Source organism: Pan paniscus, chromosome 23 (genome assembly GCF_029289425.2).
Source record: "Pan paniscus chromosome 23, NHGRI_mPanPan1-v2.0_pri, whole genome shotgun sequence".
NCBI lineage: Eukaryota > Metazoa > Chordata > Mammalia > Primates > Hominidae > Pan > Pan paniscus.
In genome coordinates, this window is record NC_085927.1 from 58,613,401 (window position 1) to 58,631,093 (window position 17,693).

Here is a 17,693-nt window from a genome sequence, read left to right on the forward strand (position 1 = left end):
TTCCTAACAGGACCCAACAGTGACTTTGCTAACTAGGAGCCCCAAGGAGAAGCCTATACCCCACCCTGCTGCGTGTGGCCTCCCTGGCTGGGAGGACGGCAGGGCAGGAGGTGGCTGCAGGAGCGGGGACCCTGGGGCAGACGAGCTGGTCGCAGAGCCAGCCTCCCCGCATTGGCTGCGTGGCTCTGAGGACTCACAGAGCCTCCAGACTCCGGCCCCTCCCTGTGTGTTTGCAGATAAGACACAGCAATAGCCTTCACTCTCTGGTTGCAAGGAATAGTAACCATTTCCCACTGCTTAGTGAGCAAAAGTGGGGGATCTGCTTACCAGGGGGGCAGGGATGTAGCTGTGCCCCGGCCTCAGTTGGCGGATCTGCCTCGTAGTGTCTCCTTCCTAACGTGGCAGCACGTGGCAGCGTCGTGGCTTCAGAACCGTCTCAGCGAAGGTCCAGCACCGTCACTGGCCCACGCTCTCAGCCAGGGACAGATTCCAGAGAGAGCGGATGGGCTCAGCATGTCACGTGTCCACCCCTGATGGAGATTCACACACGAGAGCCCAGCCCTGGTGTTGGGGGCGGTTCACAGAGATGTGGTGGCTGTGATGTGGCCTCGCAGGGTCTGCAGGCACCGTGCTGAGGACATGCCCCCGGCAGGCCTCACAATTGCCCTGTTCTCAGGGGAGCTCAGTGACCCCCCGCCCTCACCCCTGAGCACCCTGGGACTGTGCCAGGTAAACAGCCTTAGAAACGGCAGCAGTGATGAGAACATGGCCGCAGGTCCCATCTGCCTCCTCGCAGGGCCCCGAGTCAGCGCTCAGGGAGGCTGCGTCATCCCTGTAGGAAGTGGAGACCCAGCGTCCCCGAGGATGTAGGAAGTGGAGACCCAGCGTCCCCGAGGTGCGCTCACAGCGCTGTTGTGTTGGACTCTGGGTGTTCCCACCACCCTGGCTGTGGTCCTTATCCGCACAGATGGAGAAAATGAGGCTCTGGGAGGTGGGGAGTCCGTGATTCCACCCCAGCCCCTTGGTGAGCTGCCCAGCCCAGATCCTGCCCCCTGTTCCCACACTGCGAAGCCAGAGTCGTCCTCACCGCTGGGTCCCACCCTGCGAAGGTGGAGCCATCCTCACCCCTGGGTCCCTCCCTGCAAAGCTGGAACCATCCTCACCGCTGGGTCCCATCTGGGCACCTTGGAGTCACCCGGCATGTTCCCCAGCACCTCCTGCGTCGGGCATGGAGGGGAGGGTGGCGGGACTCTAGGCATTTTCTGCACGTGAACTTCAGAGAGAGTCCTCAAGTCCCTGAGTCCACAGGTCAGCCCCTCAGCAGCTCTTTTGGACTGAACGGCATCCCCCAAACCTATACATTTAAGCACTGACCCCCAGTCTGAATGTATTTGGAGATAGGGCCTTAAAGGAGAGAAGCTTAAGTGGGGTCCTTGGGGTCCAGGGTCCTGATTCAAGAGGACCCTGTCTTTCTAAGAAGAGGAGGTGAGGACACAGACACACACAGGGCTGAGCCTGTGCAGACTCAGAGATGCCATCTGCACGCCGAGGAGAGGGGCCTCAGAAGCCAGCCTTGCCGCACCTGTGGATCCCAGACGTCCAGCCTCCTGGGCTGCAGACAGCGAATGTCCTTTGTTCAAGCCATCCAGTCTGGGGTACCTGGTTACAGCAGCTCCAGCAATAACACGGCAGCCTTCTGGATGAATGCTTATAGAAGCTGGTGAGGAAGGTCCCTGTGGCTTTTCTTCTTTATTCTGAGTTATACTCTGCAATAGAAAAAGTGCCCTGCATTCTCTCTTAGGCTGAACTCTTGAAATTAAACAGTTTTTTGTTAAGAACCCCATGGTTGGGGGTAAACACTGTTCCTATCGCGTGTTACAGATGGGGAAACTGGGGCTCCCAGAGGCTCCAGCTGGGAGGCTGTGGGAGGTCGAGGCACCTGCCAGGCTCTGGAGGGGTCTGGCTGCACCGGCTCCCCTGCCCCACCCCACAGGCCCCCTCATCCTTCACCAGGCACAGCCCTGCCCCACCCCACAGGCCCCTCATCCTTCACCAGGCACAGGTGCACGGGGCCCCTGCCAGGTTCGGGAAAAGAACTGACCCCCACGAGGGTGGTCCTGGTGTTGAGAAACCTGCTTCACAGTGGAGGACATAGACAGCAGAGTCAAGCACAGTTTTAGTCAGAGCCCACATTAACACAGCAAGAGCCCAGCCAGAGCAGGTGGGGCAGGAGACGGGTGGAGCGGGTGGTGCGGGTGGAGCAGGTAGAGCGGGTGGTGCGGTGTGGCGGACCTGGCGGCGCAGTGGAGCGGGCGTTGTGGTGGACCCGGTGGCGTGGCTGACCAGGCGACGTGGTGGGCCGGGCCACATGGTGGACCAGGCAACGTGGTAGACCGGGCAGCGTGATGGACCAGGCGATGTGGTGGGCCGGGTGGTGTGGTGAAGCCAGCAGCACAGTGGAGCAGGCGTTATGGTGGACTGGGCAGTATGGTGTATTAGAAGAGGAGAGATGGCCTGGGATGCTCTGCGGGGCTGAGTCCCCAGCTGGGAGCTCAGGTGTGATGAAGCCCAAGGGACTGACGGTGTGAGGAGGGCCCTCTGCTGCCTCCGTGCAGCCCACACGCGGGGCCCCGACAGTGCGGACATGTTGGGGCGGTGCTGCCTGGTCCCGCCCTCAGCCCAGCCCTGGGATGCAGGCTCAGCAGCCCCCGGGTTCCAGTCAACGTCCCCAGGACTCACTCGGGTCAGGCACAGTGTCCAAGCTGTGTGAGTCTCCGGGAGCCGCTGGAACAAAATGCCTCACACCCGGTGGCTTCGAACCACAGAAACCTGTTCTCACAGTTCTGGGTCCAGACGTCTGTGGTCACAGTGTCTGCTGGGCCGTGCTCCTGCAGGAGGCAGCAGCAGAGGGTCCTCCCTGCCTCCTCCTGCCATTCTTCCGGTTCGGGGGTCCAGACGTCTGTGGTCACAGTGTCTGCTGGGCCGTGCTCCCTTGGGAGGCAGCAGCGGAGGGTCCTCCCTGCCTCCTCCTGCCATTCTTCCGGTTCGGGGGTCCAGACGTCTGTGGTCACAGTGTCTGCTGGGCCGTGCTCCGTTGGGAGGCAGCAGCGGAGGGTCCTCCCTGCCTCCTCCTGCCATTCTTCCGGTTCAGGGGTCCAGACGTCTGTGGTCACAGTGTCTGCTGGGCCGTGCTCCCTTGGGAGGCAGCAGCGGAGGGTCCTCCCTGCCTCCTCCTGCCATTCTTCCGGTTCGGGGGTCCAGACGTCTGTGGTCACGGTGTCTGCTGGGCCGTGCTCCCTTGGGAGGCAGCAGCGGAGGGTCCTCCCTGCCTCCTCCTGCCATTCTTCCGGTTCGGGGGTCCAGACGTCTGTGGTCACGGTGTCTGCTGGGCCGTGCTCCCTTGGGAGGCTCCAGCGGAGGGTCCTCCCTGCCTCTTGCAGCCGCTGTGGCTGCGTGGCTCCCGCCTCTGTCTCTGTCTGCATGGGGCCTGCTACTCTGTGTGTCTGCCCTGAGTCCAGATTTCCTTCTCCCTGTAAGGGAGTGGTATCCACCCTAATCTGATACGACCTCATTCTAACTCGATCACATCTGCTAGAACCTGCTGACAAGTAAGACCCCATGCACAGGTATGGGGTCAGGATCTTCATGTCTGTTACTGCAGAACACAGCTCAGCCTCAACAGAGGACTCAGTCCAGTACAGCACGGTCTTCACTCCTGAGCTCATGGAGGAGGGGGAGGGCTGCCAGGTGCGTCCTCATTCCGGCGTACCACGGCCAGGAGCGGACTGTGGGGGAGCTGGGCCCTGCCGTGGGCAGCCGAGGCGCTGACGTCTCTGATGTCCAATCTGCCAGCCCAGCTGTGTTGGGGGAGCTCCTCTACCCTGAGGGAAAGAACCCTGCCTGCATTCGTCTTTGCCGCCCTCCTGAGTCAGGTGCCTTGTTTATGGCAGATGGATAAATGTTTGACAGATAAACAGATGATCCGTCCGCACATTCCTCAGCCGATGCCCCCACCTGCCCTACAGCAGCCGAGTGTTGCTTGGTGGCCTGGGACATTGTGTCTGGCTTCAGTGATCACACCAGTCGTGATGAGTTTGGGAGATTTTACTTGTTAATTTTTCTGCGTAGTTTCATTCCTAGGGCTGGGTTTGCCGTCGGGGAAGCTCCGAGTTGGGCCTGCCAAGGCTGTTCTGTCGAGATGGAGTCATCCCTGAACCCTGCACTTGTGCAGCCCCACGGCACGGGGGTGGCCTCGTTCCCAGAATGTGTGTCTTCGGCCATGAGGAAGGGGCTGGCCCTAAGGACAATGCTGGCTCCATGATGGCCCTTAGTCCCTGACATTTCTTGGTGGGATCAAGGAGACCGAGGGGAGCTCTGGGCCCTGTGCGTTGAGCATCGCTCTGTAGAGGGTGGCTGACTCAGGCTCCAAGGTGGGGGCCACAGATTGTGGTTCTCTGGTGACCCCAGATGAGGGCCACCCTTGGGCAGCTTCACCTCCTGAAAAGGAGATGTTTCTGGAGTCTCGTGAGATGAAGGCTGGAGCGGTGCGGCGAGCAGGGAAGGCCTGGAGGCATCGATACTTGGTGGCCCTCCCCAGGCCATGACCCGTGTGGTTCGTGGGATCGGAGCCGGGTCCCAGTCAAGTTGTAGAGCCCACACTGATTCCCTCAGCCCCGCAGCCTTGGGGAAATGGGCTTTGCAGGGCACTCGGCAAAGTCGCTCTGCAGACACAGCCTCCTCGTTAGAGAGCGGTGCTAAACCTGTGTGCTCTTCTGGCGACACGGTCCTAACTTGGGTGGTTTCTTACATTTCCAGAGCACCTTTACGAACATCTTTTTCTCTGTGCTTCCGCAGCCCTGGGAGGCAGGGGGCGGGTTCCTTTTTTTCTTTTCTTTATTTTTTTTGAGACTGAGTTTTCACTCTTGTTGCCCAGGCTGGAGTGCAGTGGCACGATCTCGGCTCACTGCAACCTCTGCCTACCAGGTTCAAGAGATTCTCCTGCCTCAGCCTCCCGAGTAGCTGGGATTACAGGCACCCGCCACCACGCCCAGCTAATTTTTTGTATTTTTAGTAGAGATGGGGTTTCACCGTGTTAGCCAGGATGGTCTCGAACTCCTGACCTCAGGTGATCTACCTGCCTTGGCCTCCCAAAGTGCTGGGATTACGGGCGTGAGCCACTGCGCCTGGCAGGAGTGGGTTCTGTCTCATCCCTGGGACCATTAGCCTGTGAGGGTGTCTCAGCAGCCCTGAGCCCTGAACCCGAGTCTGCTACCCAGTCCTGGCTCTTTGGTGGAGCAGGCTCATTGCACAGGGCACAGCTTTGTCATCGGCAGCTGGCCTGTCCAGGGTTCACCCTGAGCATGGGCACACACGGCTTTGTCGTCGGCGGCTGGCCTGTCCGGGGTTCACCCTGAGCATTGGCACACACGGCTTTGTCGTCGGCGGCTGGCCTGTCCAGGGTTCACCCTGAGCATGGGCACACAACAGCTTTGTCGTCAGCGGCTGGCCTGCCCGGGGTTCACCCTGAGCATGGGCACACACGGCTTTGTCGTCGGCGGCTGGCCTGCCCGGGGTTCACCCTGAGCATGGGCACACACGGCTTTGTCGTCGGCGGCTGGCCTGCCCGGGGTTCACCCTGAGCATGGGCACACACGGCTTTGTCGTTGGTGGCTGGCCTGTCCGGGGTTCACCCTGAGCATGGGCACACACGGCTTTGTCATCGGCAGCTGGCCTGTCCGGGGTTCACCCTGAGCACACACATGACATAGTGTTCAATGGCTCAGCCCTGTATTTTGGCGTTACAGAAGATACCTGAGGTCCTAGAATTCACTCCGTCTTCAGTCTCAGCTGATGACTGTTCATCTGGGGCAGCAGCGGTGCCTCCTGTCAGATGCCTCTTCTGTCCACTGTGGTTCACGTGGGTACTTAGGGGGCCCGGGAGGTGTCAGCACCGGCCCAAAGATTTCATATAAACCGTGGCTCTTCTGCCCCTGGTCCCACAGGCCGGGGCTTGGTGTCAGGCACCTCTCCTGGCAGCACCACGGGAAGGAGGGTCTTGAGAGGCCTCGCTTCGCCACACACGCATCAGAGGAGAGCGGCCGGTGAGCTGAGCTCCTGCGTGAGAGCGGGAGCTGCCACCTGTGAGACCCGCAGGGGCACACTGTCCCGGGGAGAGAGGTGTGTGAGCTGCACACACAGGACGCAGCCTCCAGGAGACAGTGAGCGATGGGCTGGGGTCCTTGTGTCCCTCACTGGGGCACATTCAGCGTCCACTCAAGGAAAGGGCGTGTGTCCCCAGGATCCGCCTGGGCTGAGTAGCTTGGTCGCCTCCGGCCCCTGTCCTTGTGGTTTCTGGCTGGCACCGGGCCTGGCCCTTCTCGGTGTTGTCTTTCTGCTCTCGGTGAAGTCGTCCAGGGCATTCTGGGCTTTCAGGCTGGCCTCCACCCCGTGCCGTTCAGGAAGCAGCCCACTCATCAGGCAGGCAGACACCCCAGTCACCCGTCACTCTCATTTTCAACATAAGAGACATTGACATCAGCTGGACATGGTGGCACGTGCCTGTGGTCCCAGTTGCTCAGGAGGCTGAGGTGGGAGGATGGCTTGAGCCCAGGAGTTCAAGGCTGCAGTGAGCTGCAATCGCACCACTGCACTCCAGCCTGGGTGACAAGGCCAGACCCCGTCTTGTTAAAGAAAAAAAAAGAGAGAGATGCTCACGTGGTGCTGGCTCTATTAGATCTCTTCAAGCCATAGCACTAACTCAGGAAGTGGGTGTGTTTACACATGGAGAAACTGAGGCACAGGGGGACGCTCAGAGAGTAAGTGGATGTTCAGATAGTAATTGCTGCTGCAGCATTCGGACCTGGGAGGTGTGCCCCGCCCTGGGAAGAGGGGTTCTAGCTTGGCCTCCTCCCAGGTGGAAGCCTAGTCCAGCCTTGTTACAGGACAGAAGCCGGAGGGGCCTCATCACCTGTCATCAGGGTGGATTGGGATGGCAGCCTGCTTCCTCAGCAGAGGGTCAGCCTGCTCCGCACCCCTGGGGCCTGGTGCCTGCTGAGCTCCCCGTCCCACCCCGGCAGCCATCCTCAGGCAGCTCACCAGCCTGATGGGTACCGGACCCCCATGTCCTCAGGAGGCTGGTGGCCAGCACCTCCCTTCCAGTAGGACCCTCGCCCATACCCTACAGAGTGGGCTCAACGCCCTGGAGCCCAGGAAGGAGTGGTTCCCAGGCTAGGAGGGCGGAGGGCAGGGGAGTGGACACCATGAGCCAACAGGACTGGAGGCCACCATGGTGTCACCAGCCCCGCCCGGCCCTGCCCTGCCCTAATGCACTTTGCTGCTCAGCCTAAGAACTAAGGGGCCCTGGGACTGGAGAAGGTTCCCTGTGAAGATGACCTGCTGCAGCTCAGGACGCCTGCTGGGATTGCTAGAATGAATGCCCTGTAGTCTGAGTCCCTGATGTTCTGCATGGTGATTTCAACAGCAGCAACCAACCACAGCTGCTCCAGCCCTTCTCGTGGACCTGGCCTTGGGGTGCAGGAAGCGTTGGGGCCTTGGTTGTGACCTGGCTCTGCACCTTCAGGGAGCAGCCCCAGGAAAGAAGCCAAAGGCTTCCTGAACATGGCTGGGATTCGGTATGTATTTCCAGAGTGGCCTCCCTGATTCCACTTGGGTTTTTCCCAAGATACAGTGTCCCTCGTCCCAGGGGTCCGTGGAGGTGGCACCATGGTCTTCACGCTGTCTTGCTGCTTTCCTCTTACTGTTTACTGGAACCTTTCGTATGGGCTCCATTCAGGACAGCGTGTTCAGGCCAGGCACAGTGGCTCATGCCTGTAATCCCAGCACTTTGAGAGGCCAAGGTGAGCGGATCACCTGAGGTCAGGAGTTTGAGACCAGCCCGGCCAACATGGTGAAAGTCCGTCTCTACTAAAAATATAAAAATTAGCCCGGCATGGAGGCGCATGCCTGTAGTCCCAGCTTCTCAGGAGGCTGAGGCAGGAGGATCACTTGAACGCGGGAGGCAGAGGTTGCGGTGAGCCGAGATCGCACCACTGTACTTCAGCCTGGGTGGTAGAGCAAGACTCTGTCTAAAAAAAAAAAAAAAAAAAAAAAAAAGAATAGCATGTTCCTTCATACAGCAGGCTCCTCCTGACCTTAACGTCAGATGGAAACTTCTAGTGAGGAAGAGAAAGTATCATTTACCTGGATGAATGGAGCTGGGAGGTTTGGTTCTGTTGTTTGTGTCTGAGCACGGGGTAAACCTCTTATGTAAGCTGAACACACGCTCCACAGGCTCAGGACCACGCCCTCCGGTCACTCCTGATGGAAAGGCTTGTGTGGGCCAAGCATCAGGTGCCCGCAGGTGAAGCAGGCAGCTAGGGACCCCACCGTTCATGCCAGCTTGTTGGGCGTCCACAGCCCGGTGTGATGGCAAGCTCACTCTGGGGCCAATTCTGAGCCCTCTGGGGACTGGGTTCTGGAACAACGGCTGCAGACTGGAGGACGCAGGCCTTGGCCTTGGACTGTGGATGACCGAGCGCCCGTGGACCCAGCAGAGGGGAGCTCAGAGCCAGCTTCCTTTCCAGGCCCCAGGGGTGCAGTGAGGAGACGCACCAGCTGTGACCCAGGCCACAAGTGTCCACAGGCAGAGAGGGCTGGCTGGGCCACAGGCAGAACGGCCGTGGTGGCAGCTCCAGGAAGCCAGGTTGGGAAGGCGTCTGAGGCTCCTTGTCTCAAAGGTGTGCCATGGGGCTGCTCTGTCCCCGGGGCAGGTCCCCTCACCCCTGAGCCTCAGGTCCTGTTGAGTGTGGGTTCTAATCCCACAGCCCCGTTGGGTAGACGAGGCTATGACAAGGTGACGGCAAGGTCGTTCCCAGAGCAGTGACTGGCGCCCAGGAGCTCAGGAACCGCAGCTGGCCAGGGTGCTGGAGATGACCCCTGGCCCTGACGGAACCTGGGAATTGGGGAGGCCCTGCAGTTGCGAGACCCTCATCATCACCGCCCCTGGCTGAGTAAGGAATTTAACACAAGGCAGATGAGGCCTAACCCAGGTGGGCAGGTGCCTGGAGGTGCCCGCCCAGGAGACAGCATCAGGGTGGGCTCAGAACTTTCAGCAGGGCCAGGGTCCCATGATGAGTTTCCTGGCCAAGGTCGGTTCAAGGGCAGATTCTCAGGGCTGCCTGGGGCCCAGGGAAAGGGTGAGTGTCAGGGGGAAGCTGAGCCCTAGGGCCTCTGCCTCCTGTTGAAGAGAATCCTCCTGGGACCAGATGGGACAGGGTCTGCGTCGACATGGGGACCGTGTGAGGATGGAGGCAGAGATCAGGACGATGCGTCTCCCGGGCAAGGAGCACTGAGGATTGCTTGGAGCACCAGAAACCCCTAGGGGGCCTGGAGTGGACCCTCCCTCAGATCCTCCAGCAGGAACCGGCCCTGTCCACACCTTGAGTCTGGGCAAGAAGAACTAACTGCTCTTTCAGATCCCCATCCCCCAGTATGTGGTCATTTGATTGGGCAGCCACGGGAATGGCACACAGACCTGTAGAGGCCCGGCGTGGATGGCCAGGGGAGGGTGGCTCCGTGGTGGGGGTGTGGCCAGGTCCCCCAGCCTGCAGCGACCATTCTGGGTGAGCTCTGCAGTCTGTGGCCTCAGAGGCCCAGGAAGCTGGGAGGGGTTTGAATTGGATACAGGGAATAGGGAGCCACAGATGGTTCTTGAGCTGTGGAGTGGCAAAGTGATATGGCTGCATAGAGGAAGGAAGCCGGCAAGTGGGGTGGGAAGGCCTCTGGCCGAGGCTGACAGCCCCTCCAGGTCGTGCACAGAGGGCGCCCCACTCTCCCGAGACACAAGGAAGGGTGGGGATTTGGGGGCACTGTCTGGTGGCCTGGATGTCCCTCACAGCACTGAGGATGAGCTCTTCGTTTCAGGCCCTCCAGGAGGCCGGCTGGCAGGAGCCGGGGAGGGAAGAGGAGCCTGTGTTCCCTGTGGCCCTGGGCAGCGTCTGTAGGAGGCTCACCCTCTCTCTCTCTTTGCTCCTCAGGTCTCCTGACAAACACAGCCCCTGAGGGGCCCCGGGAGTGGCCTTGGCTCCCTGGAGAGCCCACGCCTCAGCCACAGTTCTCCACTCGCCTCGGACTTCACCCATTCTCTGCCGCCCGCCCACTCCGTTTCCCTGTGGTCCGTGAAGGACGGCCTCAGGCCTCGGCATCCTGAGCTTCGGTCTGTCCAGCCGACCCGAGGAGGCCGGACTTGGACACACAGGCGGGGGGCGGCACCTGGCATCAGCAATACGCAGTCTGTGGGAGCCCGGCCGCGCCCAGCCCCCGCCGACCGTGGCGTTGGCCCTGCTGTCCTCAGAGGAGGAGGAGGAGGAGGCAGCTCCGGCAGCCACAGAAGGCTGCAGCCCAGCCCGCCTGAGACACGACGCCTGCCCCAGGGGACTGTCAGGCACAGAAGCGGCCTCCTCCCGTGCCCCAGACTGTCTGAATTGCTTTTATTTTCTTATACTTTCAGTATACTCCATAGACCAAAGAGCAAAATCTATCTGAACGTGGACGCACCCTCACTGTCAGGGTCCCTGGGGTCGCTTGTGCGTGCGGGAGGGCAATGGTGGCAGAGACATGCTGGTGGCCCCGGCGGAGCGGAGAGGGCGGCCGTGGTGGAGGCCTCCACCCCAGGAGCACCCCGCGCACCCTCGGAGGACGGGCTTCGGCTGCGCGGAGGCCGTGGCACCCCTGTGGGAGGCAGCCGGGGCGCGGCCGGCAATGGCCCCCACGCAGACGCCGGGAACGCAGGCCGCTTTATTCCTCTGTACTTAGATCAACTTGACCGTACTAAAATCACTTTCTGTTTTAACCAGTTAAACATGCCTCTTCTACAGCTCCATTTTTGATAGTTGGATAATCCAGTATCTGCCAAGAGCATGTTGGGTCTCCCGTGACTGCTGCCTCATCGATACCCCATTTAGCTCCAGAAAGCAAAGAAAACTCGAGTAACACTTGTTTGAAAGAGATCATTAAATGTATTTTGCAAAGCCTAAAGTTATATATTTAACAGTTTTTATATGTTGTATATTTGTAGAAAATCCTATTTAACAATTAACGTGGCAGTCCCGGCCGTCCTGAGAGTCGGGCCGAGCCCCGTGTGTTTCTGAAGACTCTGGGGGTGGGACACGGCGGGCAGGTGGTGCCCCGCGGACCCCGGGGTGCCAGGCATGGAAGGCGGGACTCTGGGAGAAGCGTGCGGAGGACCGTGGTGTCGGCGTCCCAGATGTATCGGTCGTGCCCGGGGAGGCCGGGTTCCCTTCGCTGCGGGCCAGGCTTGGCGGCTCCTGATTCCCCCTCTGGTCTCTGTATTGGTCAACACTTGAGTGTACAATATTTTGAACATGCTTCTTCCAATGGGTTTTGTTTTCCGTTTCCTGCCCCTTTCGCCACTCACGGACCTTGAGGCCAGTTGGCGGCCCTTCTCCCCACGTCTGTGTCCCCGCGTTCTGAGAAGTCCTCTGTCTTCGTGTCAGTAGGTCCAGAAAGTCACGCCGGGCAGAGGCGCAGGCGGGGCCGGCAGGGCCGAGGAATAAGACAATTCTGGTTTTTCTCCCCTGGCCGTCGTTCGCCAGCCTCCTTCATTTTCCTGAGTTCCCGCTGAAGTATATACTACCTATGAGTCCAATTAACATGAGTATTATGCTAGTTCTATCCTACTAAAAAAAACGTAAAAAAATAACTATATAGAAGCTGTTCCAGCAACCATAGACTAAAGATACGAAAGAAAATCCATGTATTTAAGACCTGTTCCAGTATCCATGAGGACTTAATTTACCTTTCAGTCACCACAAATTTATAGGCATTTGTATCCTGGACTAAAAGAAGGGGCTGAGGTTGGATTTGTCATCACAGAGGGGGTGGGCCTGGAAAGGGTCCTTCCCAAGCTGCCCCGGCTCCGGCGGCCCGGGCCCGCAGCCTCTGCCAGCCAGTGTCCTCACGGCCTCCCCCTCGCCTGTTTCTTTTGAAAGCAAGTGTAGACACCTTCGAGGGCAGAGATCGGGAGATTTAAGATGTTACAGCATATTTTTTTTTCTTGTTTTACAGTATTCAATTTTGTGTTGATTCAGCTAAATTATGAAAAATAAAGAAAAACTCCTTTGATAAGCATGGCTTTTGTTCCCTGGGCGTGGTGTCCTGGGAGAGGGGCTGTGGCTGGTGAGGCTGGTGGGGATGACAGGTTTGGGCCAGCACAGGGACCCCCAGGGTCAGAGCAGACAGTGCCTGCAGCCCTCACGGCATAGCCGGTGCCGCCTGTGAGCCCCTGGGTTCTTCTGCACCCACAAGGATGGCCTCTGAAGCCCAGCCCCAGACGAGTGGGCAGTGCCTGTCTGCAGCCCTCTGGGGGGCTGTCATCCCTGCCTAAATATCGCTGCCCCACACAGACACTGCGCCCTGAGTCCCTCCACGGATCTGACGTGCGGCCGCCTGAGTGTGGCAGGCATCGGCTCTCCTTCATTCCTCCCCTGGCCGGTGGGGAAGCCCAGGCTGTCAGTAGGGAGGCTGGCCCCAGGTTCTCGTGAGCTGGCCCCACACAGGTGCCAGACACAGAGCTCCCCAAGGAGGCCCAGGTCTGAAGCACCCCCTTTGCAGAGACATCCACTTAGAGCAGGTTGGAGCCCAGAGCCTCCTTGCTGCCCACACCTGAGGCCACCTGGGTGGGACCACCAGGTACCCCCCAGCTGCTCTTCATAGGGCATCTCGGACTGGGCAGCTGGGCTGGGGGGCTGCGCCACGGGCTGCCTGGCCGTCTGTGCTTCCTTCCAAGGAGACGTCACTGGTCTTTGGAGCCATCAAGGTGGACAGACAAGGCCTCAGCTTTTCCCATAAGGGGCCGGGTTTCTCCTGGGAGGGAGGGCAGGAGGCGGAGCTACAGTGGCTGCAGGAGCACCTGGGCTGGCCTCTTCTCCATCGGGTGCCCTGGTGCCTGGGCTGGAGGGTCCTCCGTTCCCTCCCAAAGAGGAGAGGCACGGCCTGAAGTATGTGGTCTGTGGCTTTGTGGTCAGCACAGTGAGACAGGATGGGGCAGCCTGGCCAGGAGAGGGGCCACCAGCCCGTTCCTGTATCACAGTGAGAGCTGGGAGGAGAGGCGTCAGTGTGCTGGGAGGAAAGCAGCCCCCACCATTGATACCTGAGGAGCAGCCCCACGCCCAGAGGCTGAGCAGAAGGGCCTGAACCCTGGCCTGTCCTCCTGCTATGAGCCCCATGCGGACTCCTGGGGGTGTTCCTCCCAGGAAGCTCCCTGCTGCCTCGGTCAGGAGGCACCGGGAACCCCAGCGCTGGCTGCCCAAGCTGCCTCTGCTCCCCATGCACTGAGGGAAGGAGGTCGCTGCCTTGCCTAACTCAGGCTGCTGGGAACAATACCTGCCCCGTCCAAGGGGAGAACCGGCTCCGTCCCCAAGGTGAAGGGTCCGGGGAGAGCCCTTTGCAGGTGTGGATGTCCACAGATGGGCCCCATCCATTAGTGTTCTAGGGGTGGTCACAGCCTCCTGTGCGCCTGAGAGCCGCCTTCCCAGGGCCCTGGGCCAGCTGAGCCACCAGTGGAGTCTGCAAATTAGACACTCAGAGATAGTCCTCAGCCTCCCAGAACCCTCTGCCCAGGGCCCCCACTGGCCACCCTGTGCAGCCCCAGCAGGACAACAAGAGCAGGCAGAGGCCACACCCCAAGGGCACGACCTTGGTTAGGGGCAGCCCTGGCCACTGCTGCCTAAGGGGCAGGGCCAAGTGTCTCCATCCTCTCTGTCCCAGGCAGTAGAGCAGTGTCATGAAGGCCTGGCTGGAAGCCACACTGCGCGGCATTCCACACAACGGCCTGAAGCCGGCCATGCTTCCTCTCCGAGCCTCAGTTTCCCCATCGATAGAATAAAGAGAACCTCGCCAAGCTCACGAGGAGTCAGGAGGTGGAGGGTGACCAGCACTCGAGGTGAAGGTGCTTGTGGTCCTGATCGAAGCCTTGCACTTCCTTCCCAGGCCCCGTGTCACCCTTGAGGGGTGACCCTGGGCACTGGTGCTCGCCCGCCACACCCACCTCATGGAACCTGTCCCAGCTCCCCGTTCAGTGCTGGCCTTCAGAGATGCTGTCTGGGCCAAGCTCTGTCTCTCCCTCTAGTGAGGTCTGTGACCTGGGACACATCGCTTCTCTGAGCTTCAGCTGCTAGATCACAAAGTGGAGACCCCACGAGCCTCTGCCCTCCTGAGGCCCTGGGGCCAGGGTAGGCATCTCCTATGTGGGGCTTCCTGCTGCCGTCCCTGTCTCAGCCGTGAGGTGCCCCTCCAGACTGGCCAGTTCAGACTGTGGATGGGATCCACGTCCCAGGGGCATGGATCCACATGGGGGCACGTGTGGGTAGGAACAGGGCAGGAGGCAGTGGGCTGGCATGGGTAGGGATGACCCAGCAGCAGCAGGGAGCAGGCCAAAGGGCCCTGTCGGAGAGCGTGTGCGTGTGAATGTGTGTGTGCCTGTGGTGTGTTTGTGTGGTTTATGTGCATGTGCAGTGTGTGTGCATATGGGTGTGTATGTGTGTACGTGTGTGTGCATGTGTGGGTGGGCATGTGTGTGCACGTGGGTGTGCATATGTGTGTGCCCGTGTGTGCGTGTGCATGCACGTGTGTGCACGCGTGTGTGTGCATGTGTGTGCATATGTGTGTGCATGTGTGCATGTGTGTGCCCGTGTGTGTGCATGTGTGCGTGCACGTGTGTGTGTGTGCATATGTGTGCTTATTTTCACCAGCACCCTCATGTGCTGAGCACTTTCTGAGTCAAGGGTCCAGGGAGGAACCCTGAAGGATTCCTGAGTTTAAGGAGCCCTCAGGAATGGGGAGTGGTCCCCAAGGTCAAGGAACCCCCAAGGTCAAGCAGCCCTCAAGGTCATGCCCAGAGCGCCTGTCGGAAGGCAGCTGAGACAGGCTGTCCCGGGACCTTTGGAGCCCACCCAGTGTCCCCAGGTCCTGCACTGCCCCTGTCCCCACTCGAGTTCTGCACTGCCTGTGTTCCCCCCGCCCGGGTCCTGCGCTGCCCACATCCCCCCTCGGGTCCTCCTTCCCTTCTTGAGTTCCCTCCCAGGGTCCTGCACTGCCCATGTCCCCACCCCAGGGTCCTGCATTGCCCACGTTCCCCGCTGGGTCCTGCACTGCCCGCGTCCCCCCTCAGGTCCTCCTTCACTGCCCAAGGTCCCCCCCAGGGTCCTGCACTGCCCATGTTCCCCACCCCAGGGTCCTGCATTGCCCACGTCCCCCGCTGGGTCCTGCACTGCCTGCGTCCTCCCCTGCCTAGTGTTTTAGATGCCACAGTGACACGTGGCCTTGGCATTCAGGGCGTGACCACTCTGCTGTTCTGGTCGTGAGCTGACTGTCAGCTTGAGAAGTCAGTGCCCCCACAGAATGTAAGGAACCGAAATCCCAGAGACCCTGGCACTCCTCTCAGCAGGCGGAGGTGGGGCCCCTGCTCTTGCTCCCAGGCAGGGAGTCACTAGGCAGAAACTGGGCAGAGGCCTCCAGCAGCCCCCAGCCCCAGCCTAGACTCTCCCCTGGGAGCCTGAGAGAGGCCCATGGGCCACTGCCCTGCTGCCTTAGAGGGCCCAGGCGAGCCTGTCCCAGGAGAAGCCACACTGGGCTGGAGGAGGGTCCAGGGGAGGTGGCCCATGCGTGCGTCTTGCCGGGATGAGGAATGGGGCTGGGTGGGCACCAGGCTGATCGGGGGAGCCAGGATCTCAGGACAGCAGGGACAGCAAGGACAGCAGCCTTCCCTGCACCCTGGGTGCCAGCGCCCTCATTTGAGCATCTGTCCCAACCGCCCAGGGCTGCCTCCCTGTCCCCCCGCTCCTGGGAGGCTGCGTGCCCTGTGGAGATGGGGGACATGGATGTGGGGGCGTGGCCAGGCCCGGCACCTCCTGCACAGCCTGGGTCTGGCCCACTGCAGATGCTGCCTGCATTGGTGGCCTCTCCGGGTTATCAGTGAGCTCTGGGCCTGCTTCCAGAGGTCTAGGTCCTTCGGTGTCTCAGCCATCCCAGGCCTCAGATGCAGCCTCTGACCACGCAGCACGGGCCTTGCCGTGACACCGCATCCCCTACTCCGGCAGGTCCCTAGCTTGAGGGGGTCACCCCTTCCGCAGCAGTGCTCTGCTCAGCCCTCACACTGGGGGACCTCTTAGTTCCCAAGGGCTGTCCTCTGCTCCTTCCACGCACTGGCCTGTCACGCTGTGGCCCCGTGTGCCTTCTCCACTGGGCTGTTGGCTTCCGTAGAGGACATCCTGCGTCTTAAGTATCGTATTTCTTCCCTCTGCGCCCAGAGTCACGGAATTACTCTGAAATAATAGCCACATTTATTTTCTCCTTTTACGAATGTCACCTCATTTGTTCCTCCTGCCAATGCTGCAGGGAGGGGATTAGTCTCTTCCTCGGGTGGGCGGTGAGGTGGCCAGGCTGGCACCACGTGGGTCAGCTTGGGATGCAGCCCCTCCTCCTCCGTGGACACTCACTCAGAGGGCTTCCTTCTGGGGTAAAGGGAGGGGGAACCTGGTTCCTGCAGGCCAGTGCCACTCAGTCCTGTCTCGAAGCGGGAAGACAAAGGCTGAGGAAGGAGCATCTGATCCCACCCAGGGAAGGGCGCTGAGGAAAAGGCCATTTTGACACCTGCGAAATCGGCAAGGAGGACCTCATCAGCACCGCTGCCACAGGGGCCAGGACTGAGGACGTGGCGTGAGATGGGCTCAGCTCCAACCCACTGGCCACAGCGGGAGCTCCACTGCGCAGTGGGGCTGCGTGGATGGGAAGAGACTAAGCAGAGGCACGGGGACCCAGAGACGCAGAGACCTGGAGACACAGAGACCTGGAGACGCAGGGATCCAGAGATGCAGGGGCCAGCCCGGAGGCTTAGTGGGCTGGCGGGATTCTCAAGGAGGGCAGGCAGAAGACGCAGACATAGAAGGTGGGAGAGGAGGGACCTGCCCAGCTACAAGGGTGGTCGCCTCCCTACGCTGACCCAGCAGTAGTTTTGCTAACGCTGGACTCGGCAAGGACGGGCAGAAGCCCCAGGCTGTGGCCTCGTGGAGACAAAGGCTCAGAGGGGCCCAGTCAAGGCTTGGTCAGAAGGAGAGCCTTGGTCCTGAGCCTCCCGACCAAACCAGTGCCCTGCAGTCAGCCACCTCTCCCAGGAGAGCGGCAATGGGCCCGGCTCTGCAGCAACAGAAAAGGAGAAAGAAACTCCCAGGGAGGTAGCATGCCTCTTGCTTTGTGAGGAAATCAGAAGGCCCTGGTACAGGCCTGGCTGGGTGTGGTCACAGCAGGACTTGGAGGACTCTTTGGAGAGAGGCAAGGAGGAGGAGAAGGGAGGAGGAGGGATAGAGGATGGGAAGGAGGAGGAGAAGGAAGGAGGAGGGATAGAGGATGGGAAGGAAGAGGAGGAGGAAGGAGAAGGGATAGAGGATGAGAAGGAGGAGGAGAAGGAAGGAGGAGGGATAGAGGATGGGAAGGAGGAGGAGGGATAGAGGATGGGAAGGAGGAGGAGGAGGGATAGAGGATGGGAAGGAGGAGGAGGGATAGAGGATGGGAAGGAGGAGGAGGGATAGAGGATGGGAAGGAGGAGGAGGAGGGATAGAGGATGGGAAGGAGGAGGAGAAGGAAGGAGGAGGGATAGAGGATGGGAAGGAGGAGGGATA

The 17,693-nt window shown here is 60.3% G+C and overlaps 1 protein-coding gene across 3 annotated transcripts in view; it reads left to right on the forward strand.

Annotated features, from left to right (window-relative positions):
• TAFA5 (TAFA chemokine like family member 5) overlaps positions 1–12,144 on the forward strand; it is a 268,462-nt gene extending 256,318 nt beyond the window's left edge. For all 3 annotated transcript variants that reach the window (XM_034948958.3, XM_034948955.3, XM_034948959.3), the window contains exon 4: positions 10,035–12,144. In XM_034948958.3, coding sequence (XP_034804849.1) covers positions 10,035–10,043 — 9 coding nt within the window. In that variant the 3' untranslated portion in view covers positions 10,044–12,144. The remainder of the gene's footprint in view (positions 1–10,034) is intronic.
• Positions 12,145–17,693: the final 5,549 nt, after the last annotated feature.